We start from the raw sequence: 16152 nt of genomic DNA on the forward strand, positions 1-16152 counted from the left end.
ATTTTTAACTTTGTACACCCCAGTCCAACACCGGCATCTCCAAATCATGACTACTTTCTCCAGCCAGGACATCCTCCTTAATGTTGGCTGCCAAATTGTACACAATGCTTCCACTAAGGTGAACCAAATATTTGTAAAGTTTTAGCCTATCTTCATTGTTTTTGTATTTACTTTTCCTATTTACTGATGTAACTTCTAATGCTCATGCAGCAATTTCCCATTGGCTCATTTTTATTGATTACCATAATAGTTTTAAATGTTAATTGTCATTTTGCTCTAGTGGGGAATCAGCCACATCATTGCATTTGCATTCTCCTGTTGTGATGTTGAAATAAATTTTTTGGGTGAAGTGCAGTTCCTTTGAAGTAAGGAAATAAAAGTTCCCCTACGCCAGAAATGATCACCAATGTATTAAAGTAGGCAACACTGCTCTGTCATTAACCATTAACTAATCATGGACAATAAGGAAATAGTGACTGATCAAACCGATATTTTCATCAGTCTTTATCATAAAGGATACAAATAACATGCCAGAATAAACCGCAGGAGATGATTATTTTGCCTCAGAGGTTACTGTGGAGAAAGATATGGAAGATATGGCAAAATAAATAGCAACATCTTCAAAAATGTCTATATTACAGAGGAGGTGATGCTGGATGATTTAAAACGCAGAGATGGATAAATCCTTGAGACCAGATCAGGTGTGTCCTAGAGCTCTGTGGGAAGCTAGGGAAGTGATTTCTGGGGCCCATTATTGAGGTACTCGTATCATCAATAGCTACAGGTGAGGTGCCAGAAGACAGGAGGTTGGCTAACTTGGTGCCACTATTTAAGAAAGGTGGTAAGGAAATTCCAATGAACTATAGACCAGTGAACTCGACATCAGTGGTGGGTAAGTTGTTGGAGGGAATCCTGGAAAGGCAAGGACTGATTAAGGATAGCTGACAATGGCCTTGTGCATAGGAAATCATATCTAATGAACTCAGTTGAGTTTTTTTGAAGACGTAATGAAGAGGAATGACGAGGGCAGAGTGGTGGATGTGATCTACATGGACATCAGTAAGGCATTTGACAAAGTTTCTCATGGTAGACTGTTTAGCAAGGTCAGATCATACAGAATAGAGAGAGAACTAGCTACTTGGATACAGACTGGCTCAAAGACAGAGGGTGATGGTTTTCAGACTGGAGGCCTGCGACCAGCAGTGTGCCACAAGGTTCGGTGCTAGGTCCACTATCAATGATTTGCATGTGAACATAGGAGGTATAATTGGTAAGTTTCAGATGACATAAAAATTGGAGGTGTAGGGGGCAGTGGAGAGGGTTATCTCAGCGTACAATGGGATCTTGATCAGATGGGCCAGTGGGCTGAGGAGTGGCAAATAGAGTTTAATTTAGATAAATGTGAGGTGCTGCATATTGGAAAAGCAAATCAGAGCAGAATTTATACATTTAATGTAAGGTCCCAGGGAGTGTTACTGAACAAAGAGACCTTGGGGTGCAGGTTCATAGTTCCTTGAAAATAGAATTGCAAGTAGATAGGATAATGACAGAAGTGTTTGGTATGCTTGCCTTTATTGGCTTGTGCATTGAATATAGGAGTTAGGGAGGTCATGTTGCAGCTGTACAGGACATTGTTTAAGTCACTTTTGGAATACTGCATGCAGTTCTGGTCCCCTTGCTTTAGGAAGGATGTTGTGAAATTTTGAAGGATTCGGAAAAGATTAGCACCAGTCTTGTCAATGTTGGAGGGTTTGAACTATAAGGAGCTGGGGCTCTTTCCCCTGGAGCATCAGAGGCTAAAGTGTGACCTTACAGAGGTTTATAAAATCATGAAGGGCATGGATAGGGTAAATAGAAACAATCTTTTCCTCATGATGTGGGAGTCCAAAACCAGAGGGCATAGATTTAAGGGAGAGAGGACCTAAGGGGTAACATTTTCATGCAGAGGGTGGTACATGTATAGAATGAGTGCCAGAGGAAGTGATGGTGGCTGGTTCAATTACAACATTTAAAAGGCATCTGGATGGGTATATGAATAGGAAGGGGTTAGAGGGAAATGGGCCAAATTCTGGCAAATAGGACTAGATTAATTTAGGATATCTGGTCAGCATGGATGAGTTGGACTGAAGGGTCTGTTTCCGTGCTGTACATCCCTATGAATTTAAGTGAAAGGGAGGGAGACACTTGAAACAACGATAATCACTACAGACAGGATACTGAGAACATTACTCGGTCTAAAAGCTGACAACTTCCCAGATCCTAATGGACTCAATCCAAGAGTCTGAAAAGTGCTATCGAAAACAGGGAGATGCATTGGTTTTAATGTTTCAAAATGCAAGAGGTTTTGGAAAGATTCCATGAGAGTGAAAAATAGCAAATATAATCCCTCCATTCAAGAAACGAGGGAGACTGAAAGCAGGAAATAACAGGCTGGTTAGTTTACCAGCTGTAAAAGAGGAAATGCTCTAGTTCTCTTTTAAGAGATTATAGCAGAGCACTTAGAAACACTCGATGTTATCAGACAGGTTCAACCAGATTTTGTAAGAAGAAAAATGCATTTGTCTAATTGATTAGAATTGTTTAACGAAGTCTCAAACAAAACGGGAACCAATGAATGTGGTGTACTTAAATTTCCGGAAGCTATGCAATAAGGTGCCACATCACAAGTCACTGCAGATAATTTGAGCTCAGGGTAGGGGGTAGGTTATTCGCATTGATGAAAGATTAGCTAGCTAAGAGGTAACCAAGAGTAAGCATAAATAGATCATTTTCAGGTTGCTAAGATGTGATGAGTAGAGTGCAAAAGGAATCAGTGTTGGGTCTCTGAGTATTTTAATTTGTTATTTACGTAAATGATTTGAATGCTAGCATAAGAGGTACAATTAGTAAGTTTGCAGACGACACCAAAATAGGAGGTGTAGTGGACAATGAAGAGGGTTACCTCAGATTACAACAGGATCTGGACCAGACTGGCCAATGGGCTGAGAAGTGGCAGATGGAATTTAATTCAGCTAAATGCAAGGTGCTGCATTTTGGGAAAGCAAATCTTAGCAAGACTTATACACTTAATGGTAAGGTTCTAGGGAGTGTTGCTGAACAAAGAGACCTTGGAATGCAGTTTCATAGCTCCTTGAAAGTGGAGTCGTAGGTAGATAGGATAGTGAAGAAGGCGTTTGGTATGCTTTCCTTTATTGGTCAGAGTAATGAGTACAGGAGTTGGGAGGTCATGTTGCAGCTGTACAGGACATTGGTTAGGCCACTGTTGGAATATTGCGTGCAATTCTGGTCTCCTTCCTCTTGGAAAGATGTTGTGAAACTTGAAAGGGGTTCAGAAAAGATTTACAAGGATATTGCCACGGTTAGAGGATCTGAGCTAAAGGGAGAGGATGAACAGGCTGGGGCTGTTTTCCCTGGAGCGTCAGAGGCTGAGGGGAGACCTTATAGAGTTTACAAAATTATGAGGGGCATGGATAGGATAAATAGACAAAGTCTTTTCCTGGGGTCGGGGAGTCCAGAACTAGAGGGCATAGGTTTAGGAGAGGGTGGTACGTGTATGGAATGAGCTGCCAGAGGATGTGGTGGAGGCCGGTACAATTGCAACATTTAAGAGGCATTTGGATGGGTGTATGAATAGGAAGGGTTTGGAGGGATATGGGCCAGGTGCTGGCAGGTGGAACTAGATTGGGTTGGGTTGGGATATCTGGTCGGCATGGATAAATTGGACTGAAGGGTCTGTTTCCATGCTGTACATTTCTATGACTCTATGACTGAATGTATAGTTGTTAAAATTGCTAAGAAATTAATATAAGTGGGAAAGTAAGTTTTGAAGAGGCTATAGGAAGGCTACAAATAGATTTAGATAGATCAAGCAAGGAATTGGCAGTTAGACCTTGTGTGGAAAAATTAGAAAGCAGCAAATCATTACATTGGGAGAGACTGCAGAACTTTGAGGTACAGAGAGATCTGGGTGACAGACATATGAAACATAAGGATAGAATGAAAGTAAAGCAAGTGATTAGAAAGGTAAATGGGTTGTTATTTATTGCAACAGCAATAGAATATAAATGTAAGAATATTTTATTACGGTTGTATAAGGTTTTGCTGAGATCATATTTGAGAGTGCTGTACACAGTTTTAGTTCCCTTATTTAAGAAAGGGTATAATTGCATTTAAAAGCAATTCAAAAGAAAGTTCAGTCAACCGATTGGATAGGTTGGTCCTGTATTCATTGGAGTTTTGGAGAATGGGAAGGAAGCTTATTGAAGCATGTTGGATTGTGAGGAGACTTGACAGGGTGGTTGCTGGGGGAGTATCTTGTCTTATGGGAAGCACTAGGATGAAGGGAGATAGTTTAAAAATAAGGTTCTTCCATTTAAGTGTCAAGATGAAGATAATGTTTTTCTCTTGGATGGTTGATTGTGGAACTATCTTCCCCAGAGACTAGGGTAGGCAGGTCATTAAATATTTTAAGGCAGAGGTAGATAGATTCTTGACTAAGAAGAGAGTCAAAGGGTATGGAGTAGGAGGGAATGTGCAGGCTACAGTTAGACATGCCATAAATACACTGAAGTGTCAAGGCAGAAAGTGACTTCTTCCTGCTCCTAATTCATATGCATTAATGCACACACACCTTACTGCACCAGTTGCTGTGCCTTCCAGTATGACTTCCTGAGCTGGTCTGAATTGGTCCAGGTTCTGTGCTCCTGATTCTGTATAATTCAATCAGCTGGAAGGTAATAGAGGAATGGCAGCTGATGTCGGATCCCATTCCTCACAGCTAGCTTGCTGCCTTATTGTGCCTCACCCTCTCACACACTGCATCCCGGAAAAGCTCTGTCCATTCCAGAGTTTGAAAATGGCAATAAATACTTCAGGGATCTTGTGACAGAACCAGGCCCAATGTTTTAATGCTGCTTGATAAAACCAAGGGTTTTGTTTTTTAAAAGAGGAGCTGCCACATCTTGCATCTTGCACGTCAGGCCTCCTCCAGTGGTCCCCACTATTACAGATACCAGTAATCAGTCTATCACTCCACATGATCTCAGTGGTTGGAGGTACTGGATTCTGCAAAGGCTACAGGCCCTGACAACATTCTGGCAATAGTACTGAAGACTTGTGCTCCAGAACTTGCTGCTCCCCTAGCCAAACTGTTCTAGTACAGTGGGCATCTACCCGACAATGAGGAAAATTGCCCAGGCATGTACTTTACATAAAAAGCGGGACAAATCCAACCCAGCTAATTACCCCTAGCCCAAAAGCCTACCCTCGATCATCAGTAAAGTGATGGAAGGTGTCATCAACAGAGCTGTCAAGCGGCATCTGTTCAGCACTAACCTGCTCAGTCACGCCCAGTTTGGGATCCCCCACAGCCACTCAACTCCTGATCTCATTACAGCCCTGGTTCAAACATGGACCAAACAGCTGAATTCCAGAGTGGCAGTGACAGTGTCAGCCCTCGACATTAAGGTTGCATTTGACTGAGTGTGGCATCAGGGAGCCCTAGCAAAACAAGAAGCAATGAGGATGGGGGGGCAAACACTCCACTGGTTAGAGTCATACCTGGCACAGAGGAAGGTCGTTGGAGCTCATCTCAGCTCCAGGACATAGAACATTGAACATAGAAAGGTACAGCACAGAAAAGGCCCTTCGGCCCACCATGTTGTGGGTTATTCCTAATCTAAAATAATATAACCTAACCTGTGCACCCCTCAATTCACTGCAATCCATGTGCATATCCAGCAGTCACTTAAATGTCCCTAATGACTCTGCTTCCACCACCACCACTGGCAAAGCATTCCATGCATTCACAACTCTCTGTGTAAAGAACCTACCTCTGACATCTCCTTTATACCTTTCTCCTAATATTGTAAAACTATGACCCCCTCGTGCCAGTCAATCCTGCCCTGGGGAAAAGTCCCAGGCTATTGACTCTATCCATGCCTCTCATTAACTTGTATACCTCGATCAGGTCACCTATCTTCCTCCTTTTCTCCAGAAAGAAAAGTCCAAGCTCAGTCAACCTCTCTTCATAAGACAAACTCTCCAAATCCAGGCAGCATCCTGGTAAACCTTCTTTGCACTCTCTCCAAAGCCTTTATATCTTTCCTATAATAGGGCAACCAGAGTTGGACACAATACTCCAAGTGTAGTCTCACCAGGGACTTGTAGAGCTGCAGCAAAACCTCGCGGCTCTTAAACTCAATCCCCCTGTTAATGAAAGCCAAAACACCATATGCTTTCTTAATAACCATGTCCACTTGGGTGGCAACTTTGAGGGATCTATGCACTTGAACACCAAGATGCCTCTGTTCCTCCACACTGCCAAGAATCCTGTCTGTAATCCTATATTCAGCATTCAAGTTTGACCTTCCAAAATGCATCACTTCTCATTTATCCAGGTTGAACTCCATTTGCCATTTCTCAGCCCAGCTCTGCTTCCTGTCTATGTTGCGCTGTAGCCTGCAATAGCGCTCGATACTATCGACGACACCTCAACTTTTGTGTCATCTGCAAATTTACTAACCCACCCCTCAACCTCCTCATCCAAGTCATTTATAAAAACTACAAAGAGCAGAAGTCCAAGAACAGAGCCCTGCGGGACCCCACTCAACACTGACCTCCAGGCAGAATACTTTCCATCTACAACCACTCTCTGCCTTCTGTCAGCCAACCAATTCTGAATCCAGATAGCCAAATCTCCCTGTATCCCATACCTCCTGACTATATGAATGAGCCTACCATGGGGAACCTTATCAAATGCCTTGCTGAAGTCCATATACTGCATTCACTGCTCAACCTTCGTCGACATGTCTCGTCACCTCCTCAAAGCACTCAATAAGATTTGTGAGGCATGACTTGCCCCTCTCAAAGTCATGCTGATCATCTTTAATCATGCTATGCTTTTCCAAATAGTCATAAATCTTATCGTTCAGAATTCTTTCCAGACATAAGGCTGGCTGGTCTGAGATTGCCAGGGATTTCCCTATTCCTCTTCTTGAAAAGAGGAACAACAGTTGACTCCCTCCAATTCTCTGGTAGGACTCCTGTGGAGAGTGAGGATGCAAAGATCTTCGCCAGTGGCTCAGCAACCTCTTTTCTCGCTTCCCAGAGCAACCCAGGATAAATCTTGTCTGGCCCTGGGGACTTACCAATTTTAATGTTTGCCAAAATTTCCAGTGCATCAACTTCATCAATCTTGATCTGTTCAAGCCTGTTTCCCAGCTCCTCAAAGTTCTCATTCACAACAAGGACCCTTTCCTTAGTGAAAACTGAAGCAAAAAAAAATCATTTAGGGCTTCCCCTGTCTGCTCAGACTCCACGGACAAGTTCCCTACACTATCCCTGATCGGCCCTACCTTCTCCCTGCTCATTTTCTTATTCCTCACGCATGAGTAAAATGCCTTTGGGTTCTCCCTAATCTGAGAGTGGGGTAGTTGTAGATGAGGCTGTGACAGGATGTAGTGAATCAGGATAGTGTCCTAGACTCAATCACCTTCAGCTGCTTCATCAATGACCTTCTCTTCCTTCATGAGGTCAGAAGTGGGGATGTTCACTGATGACTGCACTATGTTCAACACCCTTCATGACTCCTCAGATACTGAAGCAGCTCATGTTCATGTGCAACAAGATCTGGACAATATCTAGCTTGGGCTGACATGTGATAAATGATGAGTATAAGTGATAACTGAAAGAATTGCAGATGTAAATCAGAAACAAAAACAGAAGTTGCTGGAAAAGCTCAGCACATCTGGCAGCATCTGTGGAGAGAAATTAGAGTTAATGTTTCGGGTCCAGTGACCCTTGCTCAGAACTGGCAAGTAATGCTTGTGCCACACAAATGCCATGCAATAACCATCACCAATAAGAGACTAACCACCTTAACATTTAATGGTGATACACCATCACTGAATCAACCCACTAGCAACACCATTGATCCTAAACTCAACTGGACTCATGACATAAATACAATGGCAACAAAAGCAGGTCAGAGGCGAGAAATACTGCAGCGAGTAACTGACTTCCTAACTCCCCAAAGCCTGTCCATCATCCACAAGGAACATGTCAGGAATGTGATCGAATAATCCCACTTGCCTGGTTGAGTGCAGCTCCAACAACATTCAGGAAGCTTGACACCATTCAGGACAAAGCAGCCACTTGATTAGCACTACATCCACAAGCATCCAATCCTGCCACTACTGATGCCCAGTAGTAGCAGTGCATACTATCCAAAGGATGCACTGCAGAAATTCATCCAAAATCCTTATACAGCACCTTCAAAACCGATGACTACTTCCATCTGGAAGAACAAGGACAGCAGATATATGGGGACACAATTACCTTTAAGATCCCCTCCAAGCCACTCACCATCCTGACTTGGAAATATATTGCCATTCCTTCGCTGTCACTGGGTCAAAATCCAGGAACTCACTCCTTAAGGGCATTGGAGGAGGGATCAGCAATAGATCAAAAAGGCAGCTCACCACCACCTTCTCAAGGGCAACTAGGGATGGGCAATAAATACTGGACAGTCAGTAACACCCACATCCCACAAATACATTTTAAAAATTCTCTCTGAATACTGGCTGTTACAAAACAGAAAGTGGGACTGACTGTATGATGCTGTCTGCCTTCACACAGGGCTGAGGGTGTCTCCCAGTCTGGGGGGGTGGGTGCTGGGAGCGGCCTCTGTAACAGGGGAGTGACTGTCTCCCTCCCTCCCTAATCCAGCCTCCCACTGCACTCCACCATAAATCAGCTCAGCACAACACACTGTGGATTTCATGTGCTTAGTTAGAATAATGACCTTTTCTCAATCGTTTTGCTAAATGTCACACCGAACATTTCCCTGGTACTTATACTGGTTCTAATTGAAATACCACCCACACCACTGCCTTCGCTCTTTAAACTCAGAAAGTGAGGGCGGGGGGGGGGGGGGGGGGGGAAGAGAGTGATCCTAGGGCTGGGGGAGGGAGAGTGATCCTGAGGCGGGGGAGTGAGTGATCCTGAGGCTGGGGGAGAGAGAGTGATCCTGGGGCAGGGGGAGGGAGAGTGATCCTGGGGCAGGGGGAGGGAGAGTGATCCTGGGGCTGGGATGAGAGATATCCTGGGGCTGAGTTGGGCACAGGGGTCGCGGCTAGAAAGAGGAAGGCAGTGAGGGGAGGATCTTGGGGCTGGAAGGAGCCGCCTCCCTCCCCACGTAGCCTTGGGGAAGGGGGTTGGGGTTAGGCCTCGCTGGTCGGGGCTGGGGGGTTGGCGGTGTATACCGTGAAGCTGATGCCTCTTCCTCACTCTCTATCAGATGTTTAGGGCGGTTTTCCAGGCTGCAGCATCTGTCTGTGAAAGAGCAGGAGAGCTCTAACTGGCCACTTCTGAAGTCCCTCCCCCTATCTGCTAGAGATGCTCTAACTGTCACATTTCCCTACACGTGGCCACGAAAACACTTCATTTCCAGTAAGAAGGCCCTACTTATGCCCGGAAAAGTTATCTTCAAACAGAAATAGCTGGAAAAAAACTTAACAGGTTCTTAGAAGAGTCACTGGAGCCGAAACGTTAACTCTGCTTCTCTCCACATGTGCTGCTGAGACCTGCTGAGTTTCTGCAGTAATTTCTGTTCTTGTTTCAGGTTTACACCTTCCGCAATTCTTAGTTTTAAGGATTTTTTTTGTCTAATGCGTTCAGGGGATGTGATGGGTTATATTAAGAGGAAAGGTGGACAGTACCCATTGAGGTTATCAAACCTTGGGGTGGGGTGCGGATGGAGAGGGTGGGGACGGAGGGGGTGGTATCGGTATGGGGCATTTCCCCCTTGCAGAGACTAGAAGCGGGTGACAGAACTTAAAGAGAAGGCATCTCCCGTTTAAGGTGGAGGCGAGGAGCCTTGTATTTCTCTGGGAGGCTCCTGAGACTATGAAACTCTCTTCCCCAGAGAGTGCTAAAGGCAGAGTTATCGCATATTTCCGAAGCACAGCCAGATCGATTCTTGACCAACACGTTGTCGAGAGGGGATCGGGGGTGGACAGAAATGTCGAGCCGACAGGAGGAGCCGAATGGCCTACCCCTACTCCATATTCATAATCTATGTGTCAGTGTCACTGGTCAAGCCGGCGCTTATTGTCCAACGGGAATCACGCTGCGGACGTTACCTCACTGGGTACACCCCCAGTACTGTTCGGAAGGGCTTTGACCCACAAACACTGAGGAATTAGATGTACGGCTCAGAAACAGACTAGCAGCTGATATAAGGCACTGCCGTTTGCAAACTCCCCTCCAACTCTCACACTGTCCGGACTTGGAGCCGGGTCTAGTCTCTGCCAGAGGGGAAACGCCCCCACAGCTACCATCCTGATCGGACAGTTCTTCACGGTCTTCCATCAAAATCCAACACTCCCGTCCTCACAGCCCTCTCGATGTAACTAACATCACGTGGGCTGCAGTGATCAAGCAAAGGCAACCAAAATGTTGGCTCAGTTAATGACACTAGGGGCTTTAGGAGAAGGTTGAGACGGCTCATCTACCGGATAAATCTGGCAGGAATTAGGTGCAAATTATAGAACGCCTATGGCGTGGAAACATTCCACCCAACAAGTCCACACTAACCCCTTCAAAGGGTATCCCACCCGGACCCATCACCCTAGCCTTTCCCTGGAACCCTGCATTCCCCACGGTCAATGAACCCAACAGGCAATTCAGCACGGCCAATCCACCTAACCTGAGCATCTTTGGACCATGGGAGGAAACCCAGGCAGACATGGGGAGAATGTGCAAATTCCATTCAGGTCGTTGCCTAAGAATGGAATCGAACTTGAGTCCCGCAATGTTGTAGGCCAGCAATGTTCTCTACTGAAATACCCTGCAATACTTCAACCTGCGTCTCTGCACTAAAGTGCGGTTTCCTACAAAGTTGAGGATAACGATATTTGTGGAGTGTTCGGCTTTATTGAATTGTTTAATCGCCCATTACCATTCACGACTAAATGCAGTAGGAGTGCAGCGCTTACATTTGATCTTGTGATTATGAGATCTGTCTATTGCCTTCTGTTGCCATTGGTTACTGTACATTAGCCTGTACTTGAAGATTCACCACTTTGGCCCCTTGTTTTTAAGATGCGTGCAATGACATTCATTGCATGCTCGCCTGTGTATAAGTAGAAATTGTGTTTTTCACAATACAAGAAGGACCATTCCCAAACAACCAGGAATTAAAATCCTATATCAGATTCAGGTAAATATTTGCTCATATTAGTCCAGGAGTAAATCCTGGAGCGAAGGAAGAAATTATATGATTTATCAAATTGTTTCTAAAGTCAATTATGAAGGATAGGTTGAGGTAGTGCAATGCTTAAACAGATTGATTTGTGAACAGAAGTTGTATAGTTGCATGAAACAAGCTCTTATGTCAGTTTGCATTAACATTTCCTTCATGGCTATTTGAAAGAGAATTTAAAATACTTTTTGTTATGGTGCTTTTAATTGCAAAACACATTTTCCTTCAAGAGATTTGCTGTTTCTCACAATATATTTCCTGTTTCTTCACTGTTGTACGATTTTGTTTTCTTTAGTGAAATGGGAAAGTGCAGATGAAATTCCAACCATTGGAAAGACATAATGGGGGGAAAAAGGCCTATTTAAGGCTTTTTAGTAAAGAACATCCACGGCTGGAAATCTGGAGAAAACCGCTCTGACAATGTTCGATATGTAATTAATTTTGTAAATATTAACTGTAATTTTAAAATAGTGATTTACAGTATTAGAATAAACCAAGTTGTTTCGCACCTTACGTAAAGTCAACGTTTACAACTTTTTATGAATACACTTTGTTTTTGGAAAAAAAGGTGGAATTCTTTGTGAATGGCTAGTCAAGATGTCAGTGATTTTTTAAAAATCCTGTGGTATTCCAAAATGTGACAGTGTTATTAAAACTAATACAAAGGGCATTCCAAGAGTTCGCCTGCATATCATTTACTGAGGTATACGGCGGATCTCTTTGGTATTTACATGTTATAATGGGAAACTGCAGTGTCAAACTGCATGCCTTTGGGTGAGGAATAGATCTTATTGGAAAGACTTGAAACAGAAATTTCACTTAGTATATTGCATTCATGGGATATTTGATGTGTTTAAAGATTTAGGAAGAAGTTGGCAACAAAATGTTTTTAAACATTTGGTGTCTCTAATTGTTATTATTGTTGCTATTCTTATTGTTGCTATTGGATAACCAGTGATTCTTGATTGGAAGGTCTCTACCGCCTTTCTGATTGGTGGATCTTTGTTCCCTCATTGCTTGTTCAATGGTTATTTTTCTATTTGCTCAGTTGCGATTAATTGACGGTTTGCTCGCTCACATCTGACTTATTCAGATTGAGAAATATTAGCTCCCAGGGGCCACCCGATGGAATACAACCCACCCTATCCGTGTGTGCTAAAGGCGCAATCAGTTTGCATGGTCATTGGCGTACTCTGCATTGACTTAAATATTCCGAGGGAATTTCTGCTCTAACTCTGTACATTTGCAATCGAGAAAGATTCGGAAACATGATACAAGATCAATCGTTCTAAAGGTTCATATACAAAAGACCTTTATTCTCACAGTAAACAAAATATGCACTCGGATTCACCACATAAATACAGTCAATACACAAAAATAGAATATGTTGCAGGCCACGACCAATATTTACATTCCAGTTCACCCATAAGGGTGGAGCAGTCAGTCAGTTCGACATAAAGTGCCAGTTCATTTCAATACTTCTCACGTTGTTCTCTAGAGTGTAACTTTGGAAATCTGAGCTATTTAAAACAAGTCCCAGGGGAAATGTTTTCCTAACTTTTATTGTTGGGAGTCAGTGAAAGTGACAGTGTTCCAGCGCGACCCATCCTTCACAGGCACCATGGGTCTATATTTTATCTTGTTGAAACTGGCGTTAGCAGGGAGTTACAAATTCACCAATCCGCCAACTTCCATACTCCACACATGACTGTTTAGAATGGGGGGGGGGGGGGGGAGTAAATTTTCGTCTGAAACAGGTGGAAAACCACTTAGCCACGGGTGCTCAGTGTAACTGATATTCCCCACTCCAATATTAAAAGAATACTCTGCAGTCTGTGCCGACATACCCATGCGGCCTGGGGCGGAAAGGGGCTACTTTTAGACGTTCAAAGGCCTGGCCGCCCACTGTAATAGTGACACGTGTGGCGATTATAGGAAGCAACAGCGTTCTCTCTGGGCTGGTACTGCTCCATCTGACTCCCCACACCCCCTTTCTCGCTTCTCGCAGGAGTTGGAATAGAAAGTTTGAGACACCCCCCTCCCCAACCCGCCCCACGACAAGTAACTAAAACTCACCCAAATGGCCTGGCAATTTCAGTTCAGATGTAACTTGAACAGCACCTACCCTGACTCATTTGCAATGAAAATCACCGACCAGGGCCAGCAGCTTGGCCCTAACTCTGTTCTGAGAGCCGGATTGAGGGACCCATCAGAAGGCAGACCCGGAGCACTGGGGCTCGGATCATCTGGGAGACATAGGGTCTGCTAGGTACCAGCAGACAGGGTGAGGTGGGGTGGGATGGGGAAGTTTGAAAGAAAACCTCTCAGTGTCAACTGAATGGCCTTCGGAGTCTTGGGGGTCTTTCATTGAAACGCCCGACTGGGAGAGGTGAACATTTTACACATCAGGCAAAAGGGAGAGCTCTGGAACTGTCAGTGAGCCTCTTCAGTGGTGTGTGTGAATACGGCGGTGAGGCAGCCCACCCTCAGGTACTTAAACTGAGAAATCAAACTATCCCACAGTGTCCCTGGGCCCAGCCCTTTCCTCCAGGTATATCCCTATATATGCTACATAAACATTATATATATATAGCATTGGTATGGAGGGGCAGGGGCGGTGGACCTCTAGACATCACTCGGTGACCTTGAATGGAAGGAGGAATTGGAGTGGAAACACCCACAAAATAAAACCCAGGTAGCTTTCTGGACCTCCTGATTCTTGAAAGCATAAATGATGGGGTTGATCATAGAGTTGTAAGTAGCAGGAAGGAGAGTGGCATAGGTGTAGACAGACGGGTAGGCATGATCCCCGACCAAGCAGTATATGGCAAAAGGTAGCCAGCTGGTCCCGAAGGTGCCGACAATGATGGCGAGAGTAGAGATACTCTTCTTTGTGGTCACGTAGTAAGAGTTCGCGAAGAAGTGTTGCTGCAGGGCAATCTGCTGGGCATGGCGACACACAATCTTGCATATTTTAATGTAAAGGTGTAACATAATGAGAAAGATCAGAAAGAAGGAAACTGACAGCAGCGTCAAGTTGCTCCTGGTCAGGGGCTTCACGATGCTGCAGGTGGATGCGTCCTTGAGGCAGTTCCAGCCCAGGATAGGGAGCAGGCCGAGGCAAAATGAAACGCCCCAGGCCGCGGCCAGCATGCTGTGGGTGTAGGCTACCGTCCTTTCCGAATAGTAAGTCAATGCGTTGTATAACGAAAGGTAGCGGTCGATCGTTATGGCTAACAGACTGTTCACCGAAGCAGAGAAAGAGCCGACCAAAAAACCCACGGTGATGAGGTTAATTGTTTCCGAGTGGATCAGGTAATGGAAAAAGAAATTCAGGATTAACCCCAGTCCGGCCAGGAGGTCCGCTGTCGCTAGGCTGCCGATCAACAAAAACATAGGCGTTCGTAAAGCCGGGGTGTAGAACAGTATTGCCACCACCAGTGCATTCTCGCAGGCAATCACAGTCCCCGAAATACACAGCATCACGTCCCAGGGATCGACCCCCAGCCGCGGCATTTGTGACTGCAGCTCCAGGGAAGAGTTACTGTGCAGGGAGGGCAGACGGCTCGACAGGTTCACTGTCTCATTCACAGCGGCGAGGGCAGCCATCGCTTCACCAACGCCTCGTCCGTTCCTGAAATTCAAAAACCAGCAGATCAGGGTGGCACGGTGGCACAGTGGTTAGCACTGCCGTCTCACAGCGCCAGAGACACGGGTTCAATTCCCACCTCAGGCGACTGACTGTGTGGAGTTTGCACACTCTCCCCTGTGTCTGCGTGGGTTTCCTCCCACAGTCCCAAAGATGTCCATGTCAGGTGAATTGGCCATGCTAGTGTCAGGTAAAGGGGCAAATGTATGGGTGGCGGGTCGGTGTGGACTTGTTGGGCTGAAGGGCCTGTTTCCACACTGTAATCTGATCTAGTTGAGTAATGTGCACTCGGGGCTGAGCGGGGAAACAGCGAGAGGAGAATGGGGCCGGATGCTTTCTGTTTATGAGCGGCAATTCCTAAAGAGGCCGACTGGGCGATCCAGGCAGCAGAGTAAACAGGGCAAGTTTTAAAATGGTGTCACAAGACAACCTGGCAGATTTTAAACTGTTTGTAAATAAAAGGAGAAGTGAGGGGGAAAAGGAAACAAGATTAGTGAACGGTAAAGAATGAAGCAAAGCGGAATAAAAACATGCGCTGGCCATGGTGCTGAAACAGGTCAGAATCAGAAACAATGTTTCATAAAAGGCAAGGATGAATCTAACAACTCTGTGAGTCTTCAATCCCATCCACATTCTTCTGTTGGCATCAAGCATGAGAATTCAACACGACCCAAATACTCAGCGTCCACACAGGCTCATCCCCAATGAAAGAAAGCAGCGCTGTACTTTTCCACCTACCGTTCACAGACAGACAACACGATGGGGCATCCGTGACTGTCCTTCCTCCGCTAAGGCTCGATCCTTCTAACGGAGGGGAAGGAACATAACGTCCCTCACACTGAGCTGTCCCTGGACTCCAGTGTAAGCCGTGTGAAAGCTGACTGCAGGCTGAGACATGCAGCCTGTGGGCTGGAGGGTTTGCCGGAGAAGTCCGGCTGCTGCTGCTGCGGGAAGCAGCTCCTCTCCGGGTCTGACGTCAGCCCGTGCGCAGCAGTCACGGGGTTCGCTCACTCTGTAATATCACACACTGTAATATCACACACTGTAATATCACACAGTAATACATACACAGTAATATCACACACTGTAATTCACACACTGTAATACATACACTGTAATATCACACACTGTAATAACACACAGTAATATCACACACTGTAATATCACACACTGTAATACATACACTGTAATAACACACACTGTAATATCACACACTGTAATACATACATAGTAATATCAC

The 16152-nt window shown here is 45.0% G+C and overlaps 1 protein-coding gene across 1 annotated transcript; it reads right to left on the reverse strand.

Moving 5' to 3' along the window:
* Positions 1-12999: 12999 nt before the first annotated feature.
* On the reverse strand, positions 13000-15844 carry gpr6 (G protein-coupled receptor 6). Its single transcript, XM_072552087.1, has 2 exons — positions 15651-15844; positions 13000-14897 (listed from the first exon to the last, which is right to left on the reverse strand). The coding sequence occupies exon 2, from the start codon at positions 14870-14872 to the stop codon at positions 13889-13891; it is 984 nt and encodes a 327-aa protein (XP_072408188.1). The 5' UTR covers positions 14873-14897; positions 15651-15844; the 3' UTR covers positions 13000-13888.
* Positions 15845-16152: the final 308 nt, after the last annotated feature.

The sequence above is a fragment of the Chiloscyllium punctatum genome, chromosome 3 (genome assembly GCF_047496795.1).
Source record: "Chiloscyllium punctatum isolate Juve2018m chromosome 3, sChiPun1.3, whole genome shotgun sequence".
Taxonomy (NCBI): domain Eukaryota; kingdom Metazoa; phylum Chordata; class Chondrichthyes; order Orectolobiformes; family Hemiscylliidae; genus Chiloscyllium; species Chiloscyllium punctatum.

Excerpts from the sequence above, each read along its gene's own strand:
- gpr6 (XM_072552087.1), bottom strand. The coding sequence starts at position 14,872 with ATGGCTGCCCTCGCCGCTGTGAATGAGACAGTGAACCTGTCGAGCCGT.